Consider the following 16,733-nt stretch of genomic DNA (forward strand, 5'->3'; position numbering starts at 1 on the left):
GTGAGTGTTGTAAGTATGCTGCATGTTCATGGAGGGAGAGAGAGAATGTGTGTGACACGGTGTGTGCGTGTACCTCGCTCTCCAGGAAGAAGAAAACAGTAGTTTTGATGAGGTTGGCGTTGGGGCTTTGTCTTCCTCTCCTCTTGGGGGCGCCCTCCTCTTCCGGCTCCCGCGTACTGAACAGTCTGGAGAGAAGTTACTAGTATTAGATATAGAAATATAAAACTATATCAAAGTATATAAACCTCAGCTCGACATTTGCCCAGACTACATAAAACAGACAAGGAATATGTCTACGCCAGAAAAAACAGATACCAGATCTACAAACCTCTCTCTCATTCTGCTGCTTCCTCAAGTTCTCATGCCTGTACTCTCCTCCACACACTCCCATTCTCCTCCTGCCTGCCCTGTGTCCTTCTCTTATCCTAACCTCTCTACTTTCCCCTCTTCAGCTCTCTGCACGCTCTATTACTGTTACAGGGTAGAAACCAGACATGACATTTGGAAGGACAATGTCTTGAGATGCAACACATTGTTTTCAACAGTATTTTGATTGATTGATCTGACTTAAAGAGAAAAGACATGATAGAAGAACGTGTCACAATGGATTCAATAAAAAATAAAAACAAATCCTACTTCTTGAAGAGGAACTCCCCGGCTGCTATGGCGACCGGTCGGTGGGCGGAGTAGACCAGGTGATAGACGCTCTCACAGTCCTCCGGGCTCAGTACCTCATCTGTACTACTGTAACACACACGCACAGTACAGATTAAACACACACATTAAAACACACCTCCATATCCACTGGGATAGCTGAACTGTAGCAACTTACTGTAGTACCAGAGTGAGCAGTTTAATTGCTTGTACTGCGACATCGTACTCCTTGTCTAGAGTCATGGAGACGATACGGTCCTGTGAAGAGAGGAAATTAATGACAAAGATTTCATATTTAGCTGAAATACTTCTCAAATTAACCAGGGCACAGCAGTGGGTTAGTCAGAAAATACACTACATGGCCAAAATTATGTGGACACGAATTTGTCGAACATCTCATTCGTGGGCATTAATATAGAGTTGGTCCCCCCTTTGCTGCTATAACAGCCTCCACTCTTCTGGGAAGGCTTTAATATAGAGTTGGTCCCCCCTTGCTGCTATAACAGCCTCCACTCTTCTGGGAAGGCTTTAATATGGAGTTGGTCCCCCCTTTGCTGCTATAACAGCCTCCACTCTTCTGGGAAGGCTTTCCAATAGGTGTTGGAATATTATGCTGGGACTTGCTTCCATTCAGCCACAAGAGCATTAGTTAGGTCGGGCACTGATGTTGGGCGATTAGGCCTGGCTCACGTTCCAATTCATCCCAAAAGGTGTTGGATGGGGTTGAAGTCAAGGGCTCTGTGCAGGCCAGTCAAGTTCATCCACACTGATCTCAACAAATCATTTCTGTTTGGACCCCGCTTTGTGCACGGGGGCAATATGCTGAAACAGGAAAGGGCCTTCCCCAAACTGTTGCCACAAAGTTGGAAGCACAGAATCATCTAGAATGTCATTGTATGCTGTAGCATTAAGATTTCCCTTCAGTGGAACTAAGAACCATGAAAAACAGCCCCAGACCATTATTCCTCCTCTATCAAACTTCTAAGTTGGCACTATGAATTCGGGCAGGTGGTGTTCTCCTGGCATTTGCCAAACCCAGATTCGTACGTCGGACTGCCAGATGGTGAAGCGTGATTCGTCACTCCAGAAAACACGTTTCCACTGCTCCAGAGTCCAGTGGAGGCGAGCTTTACACCACTCCAGCAGGTGCTTGGCATTAAGCATTGGGGAGCTTAGGATTGTGTGCTGCTGCTCAGCCATGGAAACCCATTTCATGAAAACCCTGACAGTCTTGTGCTGACGTTGATTCCAGCAGGGCAGAAATGTAACAAACTGAATTGCTGAAAAGGTGGCATCCTATGACTGTGCCACGTTGAAAGTCACTGAGCTCTTCAGTAAGGCCATTCTACTGCCAATGTTTGTCTATGGAGATTGCATGGATGTGTGCTCGATTTCATACACCTGTCAGCAATAGTTCATACACCTGTCAACAACTATTGCTGACAGGTGTATGAAATCAAGCACACATCCATGTAATCTCCATAGACAAACATTGGCAGTAGAATGGCCTTACTGAAGAGCTCAGTGACTTTCAACGTGGCACAGTCATAGGATGCCATCTTTTCAGCAATTCAGTTTGTTACATTTCTGCCCTGCTGAAATAGCAGACTCTAGTAATTTGAAGGTGTGTCCACATACTTTTGACAATGTAGTGTACCTACTCAAAATCAACAGGGCATAGTAGTGGATTAGCTATAGTGCATCCAGTATGGTTGAGTGGTTGTCAGACATGGTCTTGTGTGGGGCTCAGTTGGTATAGCATGGTACTTGCAACATTTTGTTCCCACTGGGCAAACCCATATGAAACTGTAAGTTGCTTTAGATAAAAAGTCTGCTCAACGGCAAAGAAAGTTATGAAAGTTTAGCCTCGGGGTAACCAGTTGTAGTGTGTTGATGTGTCCACCAGGTGGCGCTCTGACCTTGAAGCGGCTGGTGAACAGCTCCAGTCTGGTGTTCAGTTCTCTGTTGTAGTAGAGACCCTGCAGCGCTGTCAAACATTTCAAACGCACCTCGCCTTGCTACACACACATTGGAATTACACACACAAATATAAATATATATATAAACTCATTAGTCGCACACACTCAACTCAAATACCTTGCTAACAACGCATGCATACACACTCGCTCTCCCTCCCTCCTCCTCACCTTGTCATGCATGGTCCAGCCTACGTATTTCAGGTAGCTGTCGTTGAGGAAGGCGTCACTGTAGAGCTTCATCCACATTCCTATCTCCTCTATAGTGATAGCTCTGATCTCAGCTATGGCATCACTGTAACAACACATACACCTGTCATCATCATATCTTCTATACAGGGGGAGAATGTATCCATTATCATTTCTGTGATGGAACAATTGATAGGCCACGTACCGATATCTGTGTACAAACACACCCTTGAATATAGCATTCATCATGTTCTCAATTTCGTCCTGATTTTCTTGAAGCTGAAATTAGAACGAGGAATCAGTGAGAAAACATTTTGATCAGGGTTCACCAGGCTGGATGGATGTGATTATTCACCAAGAAGAGCAAGACAACCAAACACCACCGAAGAGACAGCTAGTATAGTTACCAAGACAACCAAACACCACAGAAGAGACAGCTAGTATAGTTACCAAGACAACCAAACACCACAGAAGAGACAGCTAGTATAGTTACCAAGACAACCAAACACCACAGAAGAGACAGCTAGTATAGTTACCAAGACAACCAAACACCACAGAAGAGACAGCTAGTATAGTTGCCAAGACAACCAAACACCACAGAAGAGACAGCTAGTATAGTTGCCAAGACAACCAAACACCACAGAAGAGACAGCTAGTATAGTTATAATTAGTGAAATGTTGTAGTAGTAGGAGCCGGCAGATGGAAGCCCAGTGGGACATCGTGTTATGTAAGCCAGGACACAGACATTGATGCCAGCTCAGCCACAGGACCTAGCATGCATGCATGTATGTATGTATGTATGTATGTATGTATGTATGTATGTATGTATGTATGTATGTATGTATGTATGTATGTATGTATGTATGTATGTATGTATGTATGTATGTATGTATGTATGTATGTATGTATGTATTGTATGTATGTATGCATGTATTGTATGCATGTATGTATTGTATGCATGTATGCTCGTGCCTGTCCGTTCCTCCCCCTGCGACCGCCCCTCCTGACTACTTATGCTCCTCAGGCATGTCTTCACGTATCCTCATCTCTAAATTGGAACACCTCTTGTTAGGCTGCTGAAAGTGGGTAATGTGAGTGTTTTATGAAGCAGGTTCTCAGAAGCAACGATATTAGCCAACACTAAAGAAAATGTGAGCCAAACTAACCCTAAACCAAGGGCCCAAGAAGCCTTACACAGTTCCCCAACAAGGACCCCTTGCCCAGGGGGAGCCCAACCCCCTTGCCCAGGGGGAGCCCAACCCCCTTGCCCAGGGGGAGCCCAACCCCCTTGCCCAGGGGGAGCCCAACCCCCTTGCCCAGGGGGAGCCCAACCCCCTTGCCCAGGGGGAGCCCAACCCCCTTGCCCAGGGGGAGCCCAACCCCCTTGCCCAGGGGGAGCCCGAGCCCAGGAGGAGCCCAACCCACTTGCCCAGGAGGAGCCCAACCCCCTTGCCCAGGAGGAGCCCAACCCCCTTGCCCAGGAGGAGCCCAACCCCCTTGCCCAGGAGGAGCCCAACCCCCTTGCCCAGGAGGAGCCCGAGCCCAGGAGGAGCCCAACCCTTACCACCAACCCAGGAGGAGCCTAACCCTTACCACCAACCCAGGAGGAGCCTAACCCTTACCACCAACCCAGGAGGAGCCTAACCCTTACCACCAACCCAGGAGGAGCCTAACCCTTACCACCAACCCAGGAGGAGCCTAACCCTTACCACTAACCCAGGAGGAGCCTAACCCTTACCACTAACCCAGGAGGAGCCTAACCCTTACCACTAACCCAGGAGGAGCCAAACACTGACCTCATCCCTCTCACCTCTTTGCGTTTCTGCAGCAGTAGCTCCAGACGGTCGTTGGCTCTCTTAGCGACCATCTTGTTTCTCTCTGTCTCGTACTGCCGCTGTGTGTTGTCCATGTTGATGCTCAGGTTCAGAGCTACATTCACCAGGGCTGTCATCAGCTTCATAGCTACACACACACACACACACACACACACACACACACACACACACACACACACACACACAATCAGCGTACCCGTGTGCCCAGGGAAGATGGAAATAAACGACCAATACAGACAGACAGACATATCCCCCGACCACACCCATTCTCTCTCCCTTACCTGCCAGTGTGCTGGTGTGCCTGAAGGCTCGGACCTGTGAGTCCGACAGTCCGGTGAGGAGCGATATGACCGTGTCCATGAGGTACTCATCATAGATGATGCTGTACTGACATTGTCTCACCAAGACAGCAATGAACTCACAGAAACTACCCTTAAACTTCTTCCACAGCGGACCTGCCATGGTCAAAGGGTAGTCACCGCTGTCCTATAGAGGGGGAGGAGGGTGGAGAGAGAGAGAGAGGTTTATGGGAGTTATGGCTTCACTATTGCATGCAACTCAAAGAGAGGGTAATGACATTTAACTGAAACATTTCAGGTGACAAGACTAAACTTCAACCCAGAGTGATGCACCTACCACGTCTCACACACACAAAACCTACCTCGTCAAACTCCTCTGTCATCCTCCTGATGATCTCAGAGTTCTGCATGTTTCGGAACATCTCTCCACTGACCACTCCTTTACAGCCAGAACACTGGATGAAGAAGTTGATGAGGTCTAGCAGAGCCATGTCCCTGTCGGTTTTATATGCCTCAATCCAGTCATCCACCACAGACTGGAGCCAGGACAAACAGCAGAGATAGACAATAAGTACAACTAAAACAGTCCCAGAGACAGTCCCAACTCCAATAAAGCTGATCTGGTCATTAGATAATCAAATAAACTATTGGGCTGTCGTGTGTAGGCTCTCATTCATTGTTATATATACACACACACTAACCTGCATTGCGCTCTTGCCCATCTTGACAACCTCAAAGAGCATTAGGTTCTCCATGCCATTCTCCTGGTAGTGGCCGTTCATCCTCCCTGCTCCTTTACCCTTCTCTCCTGTCACCTTCTTCCCCTTCTTACCCCCCTGGGATGGGAGGGAAATCAATAAAGGGTTAAACAGCATAATGCTTACTAATATGGCCAGAGACAGTAGCTTGGGGAAGAGGTTGTAATACTATGCTGTAGAGCGTGGGGAAGAGGTTCTAATACTATGCTGTAGAGCGTGGGGGAAGAGGTTCTAATACTACACTGTAGAGCGTGGGGAAGAGGCTGTAATACTATGGTTGTAGAGCGTGGGGGAAGAGGTTCTAATACTACGCTGTAGGGCGTGGGGAAGAGGTTCTAATACTACGCTGTAGAGCGTGGGGAAGAGGTTCTAATACTACGCTATAGAGCGTGGGGAAGAGGTTCTAATACTACGCTGTAGAGCGTGGGGAAGAGGCTGTAATACTATGTTGTAGAGCGTGGGGAAGAGGCTGTAATACTATGTTGTAGAGCGTGGGGAAGAGGTTGTAATACTGTGTTGTAGAGCGTGGGGAAGAGGTTCTACTACTATGTTGTAGAGCGCGGGGAAGAGGTTCTAATACTATGTTGTAGAGCGCGGGGAAGAGGTTCTACTACTATGCTGTAGAGCGTGGGGAAGAGGTTGCAATACTATAGAGTGTGGGGAAGAGGTTGCAATACTATAGAGCGTGGGGAAGAGGTTGCAATACTATAGAGTGTGGGGAAGAGGTTCTACTACTATGCTGTAGAGCGTGGGGAAGAGGTTCTACTACTATGCTGTAGAGCGTGGGGAAGAGGTTCTACTACTATGCTGTAGAGCGTGGGGAAGAGGTTCTACTACTATGCTGTAGAGCGTGGGGAAGAGGTTCTACTACTATGCTGTAGAGCGTGGGGAAGAGGTTCTACTACTATGCTGTAGAGCGTGGGGAAGAGGTTCTACTACTATGCTGTAGAGCGTGGGGAAGATGTTCTACTACTATGCTGTAGAGCGTGGGGAAGAGGTTCTACTACTATGCTGTAGAGCGTGGGGAAGAGGTTCTACTACTATGCTGTAGAGCGTGGGGAAGAGGTTCTACTACTATGCTGTAGAGCGTGGGGAAGAGGTTCTACTACTATGCTGTAGAGCGTGGGGAAGAGGTTCTACTACTATGCTGTAGAGCGTGGGGAAGAGGTTCTACTACTATGCTGTAGAGCGTGGGGAAGAGGTTCTACTACTATGCTGTAGAGCGTGGGGAAGAGGTTCTACTACTATGCTGTAGAGCGTGGGGAAGAGGTTCTACTACTATGCTGTAGAGCGTGGGGAAGAGGTTCTACTACTATGCTGTAGAGCGTGGGGAAGAGGTTCTACTACTATGCTGTAGAGCGTGGGGAAGAGGTTCTACTACTATGCTGTAGAGCGTGGGGAAGAGGTTCTACTACTATGCTGTAGAGCGTGGGGAAGAGGTTCTACTACTATGCTGTAGAGCGTGGGGAAGAGGTTCTACTACTATGCTGTAGAGCGTGGGGAAGAGGTTCTACTACTATGCTGTAGAGCGTGGGGAAGAGGTTCTACTACTATGCTGTAGAGCGTGGGGAAGAGGTTCTACTACTATGCTGTAGAGCGTGGGGAAGAGGTTCTACTACTATGCTGTAGAGCGTGGGGAAGAGGTTCTACTACTATGCTGTAGAGCGTGGGGAAGAGGTTCTACTACTATGCTGTAGAGCGTGGGGAAGAGGTTCTACTACTATGCTGTAGAGCGTGGGGAAGAGGTTCTACTACTATGCTGTAGAGCGTGGGGAAGAGGTTCTACTACTATGCTGTAGAGCGTGGGGAAGAGGTTCTACTACTATGTTGTAGAGCGTGGGGAAGAGGTTCTACTACTATGTTGTAGAGCGTGGGGAAGAGGTTCTACTACTATGCTGTAGAGCGTGGGGAAGAGGTTCTACTACTATGTTGTAGAGCGTGGGGAAGAGGTTCTACTACTATGTTGTAGAGCGTGGGGAAGAGGTTCTACTACTATGTTGTAGAGCGTGGGGAAGAGGTTCTCCTACTATGTTGTAGAGCGTGGGGAAGAGGTTCTACTACTATGTTGTAGAGCGTGGGGAAGAGGTTGTAATACTATACTGTAGAGCGTGGGGAAGAGGCTGTAATACTATGTTGTAGAGCGTGGGGAAGAGGCTGTAATACTATGTTGTAGAGCGTGGGGAAGAGGTTCTAATACTATAGAGCGTGGGGAAGAGGTTCTAATACTATGTTGTAGAGCGTGGGGAAGAGGTTCTAATACTATGTTGTAGAGCGTGGGGAAGAGGTTGTAATACTATGTTGTAGAGCGTGGGGAAGAGGTTGTAATACTATGTTGTAGAGCGTGGGGAAGAGGCTGTAATACTATGTTGTAGAGCGTGGGGAAGAGGCTGTAATACTATGTTGTAGAGCGTGGGGAAGAGGCTGTAATACTATAGAGCGTGGGGAAGAGGTTGTAATACTATGTTGTAGAGCGTGGGGAAGAGGTTGTAATACTATGTTGTAGAGCGTGGGGAAGAGGCTGTAATACTATGTTGTAGAGCGTGGGGAAGAGGCTGTAATACTATGTTGTAGAGCGTGGGGAAGAGGCTGTAATACTATGTTGTAGAGCGTGGGGAAGAGGCTGTAATACTATGTTGTAGAGCGTGGGGAAGAGGTTCTACTACTATGTTGTAGAGCGTGGGGAAGAGGTTCTACTACTATGTTGTAAAGCGTGGGGAAGAGGTTCTACTACTATGTTGTAGAGCGTGGGGAAGAGGTTCTACTACTATGTTGTAGAGCGTGGGGAAGAGGTTCTACTACTATGTTGTAGAGCGTGGGGAAGAGGTTCTACTACTATGTTGTAGAGCGTGGGGAAGAGGTTCTACTACTATGTTGTAGAGCGTGGGGAAGAGGTTCTACTACTATGTTGTAGAGTGTGGGGAAGAGGTTCTAATACTATGTTGTAGAGTGTGGGGAAGAGGTTCTAATACTGTACTGTAGAGCGTGGGGAAGGGGTTCTAATACTATGTTGTAGCGTGTGGGGAAGAGGTTCTAATACTGTACTGTAGAGCGTGGGGAAGGGGTTCTAATACTATAGAGCGTGGGGAAGAGGCTGTAATACTATGTTGTAGAGCGTGGGGAAGAGGTTCTACTACTATGTTGTAGAGCGTGGGGAAGAGGTTCTACTACTATGTTGTAGAGCGTGGGGAAGAGGTTCTACTACTATGTTGTAGAGCATGGGGAAGAGGTTCTACTACTATGTTGTAGAGCGTGGGGAAGAGGTTCTACTACTATGTTGTAGAGCGTGGGGAAGAGGTTCTACTACTATGTTGTAGAGCGTGGGGAAGAGGTTCTACTACTATGTTGTAGAGCGTGGGGAAGAGGTTCTACTACTATGTTGTAGAGCGTGGGGAAGAGGTTCTACTACTATGTTGTAGAGCGTGGGGAAGAGGTTCTACTACTATGTTGTAGAGCGTGGGGAAGAGGTTCTACTCCTATGCTGTAGAGCTTGTAATATGTTGTGGTGTGTATAACTTGGGTAAGAGTCGTACCTTTCCTTTGGTTGGGTTGATACTGACATCAGGAGCCTCAGAGAAGTCTGTGTCTGAGGAGAAACGGGTGTCCGTATCCCTGGCAAACACACACACACACATATTAGAAACAGTCTGCTGCATGCTGGTTGACACACACACAATGAAAGTAGCCACTTACTGAGGATAGTGGAACTCCGACGGTAACTCTGGTGCCGCTATCATTTCTCTAACATGTCTGATCCAACTGAAATAAGAACAGACCTCAGATCCTCAGCGTCCACAAGGTAGCGTAGGACCTGGAGGAGAAAACAGAAGAGAATGCATGGGTATTGGGCTCACATTCAGAGAAGACAGGAGAGAGAAGAGTTATATGATAACCTGCAGATCAAATTGTATCCTCTTGAACAGGCCTCAATATCTGCCAGTGGCTCATTCATCACAGAAAAAAAAAATAAACAAAAAGATTGCTTTCACATGGTAACAGGGGGTGGGCTCTATCCCCTCTGTCATGCACTGCTGTGAGCTCATTGGCTCTCTCGCTCTTTGGTTTCCAGGAAACGTCACCCAGGGCTGGACATAGGAACCCCCCCCCATGACCATATAAAGGAGTGTCAGATCCACCCTCCACTAGAGACACCAGTAGACATATAAAAGGCAAATAGCAGAGCGCAGCAAGAGTGGTATACTCAACCATCATTAACAAAATTATATTAAAGATCAAATATGACCTTTTTATTTTATGTTTATGAATCAACAATATTGTCAATACTAGTATGTCATCAGGACAGGTGTGTTGAACTACAGGAGGCCAAAGTGAGACTAGGAGCGACCCTATCCTGGGTGTCTTATTGACAGTCGGGACATAATGTACTATGAATGATTACAATAGAAGTGTGTCAATCAGAAAATGAATTGTAACGACCAACGAGAAATGATTGCACTTGACAGTACAATAAAACTGCTCGTGTCTGTACATACAACCAGTTTGTGCTTTTTTGTGTGCCGGATTGCAGGCTGATTAAAGTTTTGCGGGGGAAAAGTGGGGCATCTACCCTCACTAACCAGTGAGAAGTATGGAATGAAAAGTAGGTGGATTCAGACTAAACTTTAAAACGCTAATGTATATAGCTAAGTACATGAGATATCTGATGGGCTCGACTTATTTCATTGAATCTAAAAGCCATCCTTGTAGGCAAAATTTATACATAATACATACAGCTACAACTGTACTTTAACGCAATAAAATAGCATTAGCAAGCAACATCCTGTGCATCTTATTGCATAAGCGGAGACACTCGTGAGACAGTACACTGGCTGGCTGGCTGACAGATGCGAAGCATTGATGATGGGGACTGAAAAAGTGGCGCCAAACCCGGGTCCCTGAGCGACACAAAGCGCGTAAATAACTACATTATTGATAGCTGCCAACGTCGAAATAACCAACAGAGAGCATCCTGAACTAGACTAGCTACAATTGGCTAGCTAGTGCGACAGCAGCTCTTGGGCTTGTTCGGTGACGGTCACTGTCATGATTAGGCAGTGGTATCCCGGCGAGGGATTGCCCAGACTGGCTTGCTGAAGAAGCTAGCTAAACACCGGCTGTCATCAGAAAGTTACCCTTAACGTTAAGTACATTAAAATAACAACTTGCCTTCCGTGGATAACATTCCACCAAGAGTTTAAAATTGTATCATTCAAGTAACCCACTTTTCTGTAAGCTAAGCAGCTACAGTACATACAAGGCAACAAAAAAAAACACCCGTGAAATTATCTCCATCTTAACTGGGTAGCTAACTGACGTTAGCATAGCATAGCTGCCATTCTCCATCTTGTTAAGTTAGCTAGCTAGTTTCCTGGCTAGTTAGCCAACTAGCAATGTTAGCGCCCCGTCTTAGACCGCTGGCTGCAATCGAACGGAGTTCGGATAGCCAGCCATCTTCTCAATAAACAGTGGATATTTAGCTAGTTAGCTAATACCATGTGGCCCTCAAAGTTCGTGTAAAGAGCTAAATTAGCTTGTTTAATGCAACCCACTTGTTGTGGAACAACAATACAACCATATAGTTACATAAAAACACCTGGTCCTTACGTCCTCCATCTTGCCTCGGGAGTTTCGATACTGTAACGTTACCTATAGCTAACGTTAACTCCCAAGTGGAAAAAAAACATTTAAATGGACGTAAACAAACACTTTATTGCATATTAGCCTAGCTAACTAGCTATCTACGTGTCAATGAAGTGAGTCTACTTTTCGGTATACATAACACAGATTCACGATAAACTAGACAAAAAAAAAGTAGCCTGCAGTGGCTAGCTTACGACTTTCCGTGGCTAGCAGTCTCCGTACTTCTAGCCTAGCATGAGAAGGTAGCTACCAACAAAATTGCTACAAACCAACTAACTTCGAGATTCCACTCCGCCATTTTATAACTTACCCCGTTATTCAATGTATTTCCAAACGAGTCACTGCTTTGTTGAGTCGCTATCTGTTCCTGTTTTGATATAACCACGATTTCCGCAAATGAGTTTGAAAGTGGCGGTCAGAGGCGGTTTTGGACGCTCTCTCAGTTTCACCCCGCCACTTGCTCCGTAGTAGGGTTTGTTGTTTCGACAACGAGGGGAGAGGAAAACTCCTGGTGTACAGCTGCCCTCTAGCGGCCAGAGGAAATACGTCCGTAGCCCCGTGACGATGGGGGATCTGACACCTAGCGGTTATTTACACGGTGTGCAGCTGCCAGCGACCAGCAAGTACGTGACAGATGGGGGTGGGGATGGCCCCACCACAGAGTTTCTGAACCCAGAGGCGCAACATCAAATCAAATTGTATTAGTCACATACACATACATGGTTAGCAGATGTTATTGCGAGTAGCGAACAATTCCACAACAACTACTTAATACACACAAATCTAAGTAAAGAATGGATTTTTTTATTTTTTTATTTTACCTTTATTTAACCAGGCAAGTCAGTTAAGAACATATTCTTATTTTCAATGACGGCCTGGGAACAGTGGGTTAACTGCCTGTTCAGGGGCAGGACGACAGATTTGTACCTTGTCAGCTCAGGGGTTTGAACTAGCAACCTTGCGGTTACTAGTCCAACGCTCTAACCACTAGGCTACGCTGCCACCCCCGAATACGCAATAAGGATGAGCAATAACAGAGCGACATAGGCAGGATGCAGTAGATGTTATAAAATACAGTATATACATATGAGATGAGTAATGCAAGATATGTAAACATTATTAAAGTGGCATTATTAAAGTGACTAGTGATCTATTCATTAAAGTGGCCAATGATTTCAAGTCTTTATGTAGGCAGCAGCCTCTCTGTGTTAGTGCTGTTTAGATGGCTGTTGAGATAGAAGCTGTTTTTCAGTCTCTCGGTCCCAGCTTTGATGTAATGCATCTGTACTGACCTCACCTTCTGGGTGGTAGCGGGGTGATCAGGCAGTGTTTCTGGTTGTTGTTGTCCTTGATGATCTTTTTGGCCTTCTTGTAACATCGGGTGTTGTAGGTGTCCTGGAGGTGTCCTGTAGGTGTCCTGGAGGGCAGGTAGTTTGCCAGCGGTAATGCGTTGTGCAGACCGCACCACCCTCTGGAGAGCTTTGCGGTTGTGGCCGGTGCAGTTGCCGTACCAGGCGGTGATGCAGCCCGGGCAGGATGCTCGCGATTGTGCATCTGTAAAAGTTTGTGAAGGTTTTAGGTAACAAGCCACATTTCTTCAGCCTCCTGAGGTTGAAGAGGCGCTGTTGCGCCTTCTTCACCACACAGCCTGTGTGGGTGGACCATTTCAGTTTATCTGTGATGTGTACGTGTACCTGTAACCAATTTGATGGCTAGCTAGTTAGCAGGGTTCACGCTAATAGCATTTCAATCGGTGACGTCACTCGCTCTGAGACCTTGAAATAGCTGTTCCCCTTGCTCAGCAATGGCTTTTGTGAAGTGATGGGTAACGATGCTTTGAGGGTGGCGATGTGTGCAGATGTTGTCGATGTGTGCAGAGGCTCCCTGGTTCGAGCCTAGGTAGGGGCGAGGAGAGGGATGGAAGCTATACTGTTACATACGCCAAGGAACTTAAAACTTTCCACCTGCTTTACTGCTGTCCCGTTGATCTGGATAGGGGGGTGCTCCCTCTGCTGTTTCCTAAAGTCCACGATCTTCTCCTTTGTTTCTTTGACGTTGAGTGAGAGGTTGTTTTTCTGACACCATGCTCTGAGTGCCCTCACTTCCACCCTGTAGACTGTCTCGTCATTGTTGGTAATCAAGCCTACGACTGTTGTGTCGTCTGCAAACTTGATGATTGAGTTGGAGGTGTGCATGGCCATGCAGTAGTGGGTGAACAGAGAGTACGGGAGGGGGCTTAGCACACACCCTTGTTGGGCCCCAGTGTTGAGGATCAGCGAAGTGGTGATGTTGTTTCCTACCTTAACCGCCTGAGTGTGGCCCGTCAGGAAGTCCAGGGCCTAATTGCACAGGGCAGGGTTGAGACCCAGGGCCTCAAGCTTAATGATGAGCTTGGAGGGTACAGTGGTGTTGAATGCTGAGCAATAGTCAAAGAACAGCATTCTTACATAGGTATTCCTCTTGTCCAGATGGGTTATGGCAGTGTACAGTGTTATGGCGATTGCATCGTCTGTGGACCTATTGGGGCGGTAAGCAAATTGAAGTGGGTCTAGGGTGACAGGTAGGGGGGAGGTGATATGATCCTTGACTAGCCTCTCAAAGCACTTCATGATGAAAGAAGTGAGTGCTGCGGGGCAATAGACATTTAGTTCAGTTACCTTTCTTTCTTGGGTAAAGGAACAGTGTTGGCCTACTTGAAGCATGTAGGGACAGCAGACTTGAATAGGAAGAGAATTAATATGTCTGTAAACACACCAGCCAGCTGGTCTGCGCATGCTCTGAGGACGGGGCTAGGGATGCAGTCTGGGCCGGCATCCCTGTGAGGGTTAACACTTTTAAATGTTTTACTCGCGTCGGCCACAGAGAAGGAGAGCTCACAGTCCTTGGTGGCGGGCCGCGTCAGTGGCACTGTAATATCCTCAAAGTGGGAAAAGAAGGTGTTTAGTTTGTCTGGAAGCTAGTCCGTGGCGTAGTTGGTTTCTTTTGTAGTCCGTGATTGTCTGTAGACCCTGCCAAATACGTCTTGTGTCTGAGCCATTGAATTGCGAGGAACGCTTGCAAAACAGATCAAGCCGACCAAGCCAGGGTTTGAGAAGTCAATGAGAAAAGTGAACAATTCTTCTTTAGTCTTAAGTAGTTGATCATGTTACGATTCCAACGTCCTGAAAGTGACAAACTGACAAAAACAACTTTATATCGAAGGACCGTTAGACACGATGACACGTTGCTGCGCCTACAAGTGTGATCAGGGACTTCTATTGGAGAAGCAGTTTCTGCCTATCTTTATACTGTACATTCTTTGCCCCTGCAGTCAATGGTGTGGCCAAAGCTCAATACTTGTAGAATCTCAATTACATTTCCTTGACTCCTCTTTTCCTCTTTCCTCAAAATCCATTGGAGGAGAAAGTCAGAGGGGAGGGACATCTGGAGTCAATGAAATCCAATTGCGATTATCCCATTGTGGGAAGAAAAATCTTCCCCCTCCTTCCTTGTCTCATTTCCTTTATTAGAACTGTTTCAGAAACTGAAGACATAATTCCTGTAAGAAGTTGCAGATACAGTTGAAGTCGGAAGTTTACATACACTTAGGTTGGAGCCAATTAAACTTGTTTTTCTACCACTCCACAAATTTCTTGTTAACAAACTATAGTTTTGGAAAGTCGGATACGGCATCTACTTTGTGTATGACACAAGTCATTTTTCCAACAATTGATTACATACAGATTATTTCACTTATAATTCACTATATCACAATTCCAGTGGGTCAGACATTTACATACGCTAAATTGACTGTGAATTTAAACAGCTTGGAAAATTCCAGAAAATGTCATGGCTTTAGAAGCTTCTGATAGGCTAATTGACATTATTAAGGTCAATTGGTGGTGTCCTGTGGATGTATTTCAAGGCCTACCTTCAAGCTCAGTGCCTCTTTGCTTGACATCATGGAAAAATAAAACGAAATCAGCCCAGGCCTCAGAAAAAAAAGTAGACCTCCACAAGTCTGGTTCATCCTAGGGAACAATTTCCAAACGCCTGAAGGTACCACGTTCATCTGTACAAACAATAGTACGCAAGTATAAACACCATGGGACCACGCAGCCGTCATACCGCTCAGGAAGGAGACACGTTCTGTCTCCTAGAGATGAACGTACTTTGGTGTGAAAAGTGCAAATCAATCCCAGAACAACAGCAAAGGACCTTGTGAAGATGCTGGAGGAAACAGGTACAAAAGTATCTATATCCACAGTAAAACGAGTCCTATATCGACATAACCTGAAAGGCCTCTCAGCAAGGAAGAAGCCACTGCTCCAAAACTGCCATAAAAAAGTCTGACTACGGTTTGCAACTGCACATGGGGGCAAAGATTGTACCTTTTGGGGAAATGTCCTCTGGTCTGATGAAACAAAAATAGAACTGTTTGGCCATAATGACCATCGTTATGTTTAGAAGAAAAAGAGGGAGGCTTGCAAGCCGAAGAATACCATCCCAACCGTGAAGCACGGGGGTGGCAGCATCATGTTGTGGGGGTGCTTTGCTGCAGGAGGGACTGGTGCACTTCACAAAATAGGTGTTATCATGAGGAAGGAGAATTGTGGATATATTGAAGCAACATCAAGACATCAGTCAGGAAGTTAAAGCTTGGTCGCAAATGAGTCTTCCAGATGGACAATGACCCCAAGCATGCTTCGAAAGTTGTGGCAAAATGGCTTAAGGACAACAAAGTCAAGGTATTAGAGTGGCCATCACAAAGCCCTGACCTCAACCCTATAGAAAATTTGTCTGCAGAACAGAAAAAGCGTATGCGAGCAAGGAGGCCTACAAACCTGACTCAGTTACACCAGCTCTGTCAGGAGAAATGGGCCAAAATTCACCCAATTTATTGTGAGAAGCTTGTGGAAGGCTACCCAAAACGTTTGACCCAAGTTAAACAATTTAACGGCAACGCTACCAAATACTAATTGAGTGTATGTAAACTTCTGACTCACTGGGAATGTGATGAAAGAAATAAAAGCTGAAATAAATCATTCTCTCTACTATTATTTTGACATTTCACATTCTTAAAATAAAGTGGTGATCCTAACTGACCTAAAACAGGGAATTTTTACTAGAATTAAATGTCAGGAATTGTGAAAAACCGAGGTTAAATGTATTTGTTTAAGGTGTACGTAAACTTCCGACTTCAACTGTACCTGTTTTTCTTCTATTATAGAAGTGGGGATGAAGGAAAGCAGAAGGGGAGGAAGCTACTTTCAACTCCTGAGCTGTACCCAAAGATGGTCGTCACTAGTTTAAATACCAATATCCCTGCCTGGCCTTCAAGAAGATAACACTGCGATAAAGAATAAAATAGTTAGTAGCATACATGAAAGTAAAGACAAGACACA

The 16,733-nt window shown here is 46.1% G+C and overlaps 1 protein-coding gene across 1 annotated transcript in view; it reads right to left on the reverse strand.

Moving 5' to 3' along the window:
• LOC124010570 (cohesin subunit SA-2-like) overlaps positions 1 to 11,869 on the reverse strand; it is a 31,296-nt gene extending 19,427 nt beyond the window's left edge. Inside the window, exons 1-13 of the mRNA XM_046323152.1 lie at positions 11,660 to 11,869; positions 9,403 to 9,520; positions 9,243 to 9,321; positions 5,656 to 5,790; positions 5,317 to 5,490; positions 4,937 to 5,141; positions 4,631 to 4,782; positions 3,025 to 3,098; positions 2,802 to 2,925; positions 2,574 to 2,672; positions 833 to 912; positions 637 to 744; positions 74 to 185 (exon numbers count right to left, since the gene is read on the reverse strand). Of these exons, the coding sequence (XP_046179108.1) occupies positions 74 to 185; positions 637 to 744; positions 833 to 912; positions 2,574 to 2,672; positions 2,802 to 2,925; positions 3,025 to 3,098; positions 4,631 to 4,782; positions 4,937 to 5,141; positions 5,317 to 5,490; positions 5,656 to 5,790; positions 9,243 to 9,321; positions 9,403 to 9,446 (1,386 nt within the window). The 5' untranslated portion in view covers positions 9,447 to 9,520; positions 11,660 to 11,869. The remainder of the gene's footprint in view (positions 1 to 73; positions 186 to 636; positions 745 to 832; positions 913 to 2,573; positions 2,673 to 2,801; positions 2,926 to 3,024; positions 3,099 to 4,630; positions 4,783 to 4,936; positions 5,142 to 5,316; positions 5,491 to 5,655; positions 5,791 to 9,242; positions 9,322 to 9,402; positions 9,521 to 11,659) is intronic.
• Positions 11,870 to 16,733: the final 4,864 nt, after the last annotated feature.

Source organism: Oncorhynchus gorbuscha, linkage group LG23 (genome assembly GCF_021184085.1).
Source record: "Oncorhynchus gorbuscha isolate QuinsamMale2020 ecotype Even-year linkage group LG23, OgorEven_v1.0, whole genome shotgun sequence".
NCBI lineage: Eukaryota > Metazoa > Chordata > Actinopteri > Salmoniformes > Salmonidae > Oncorhynchus > Oncorhynchus gorbuscha.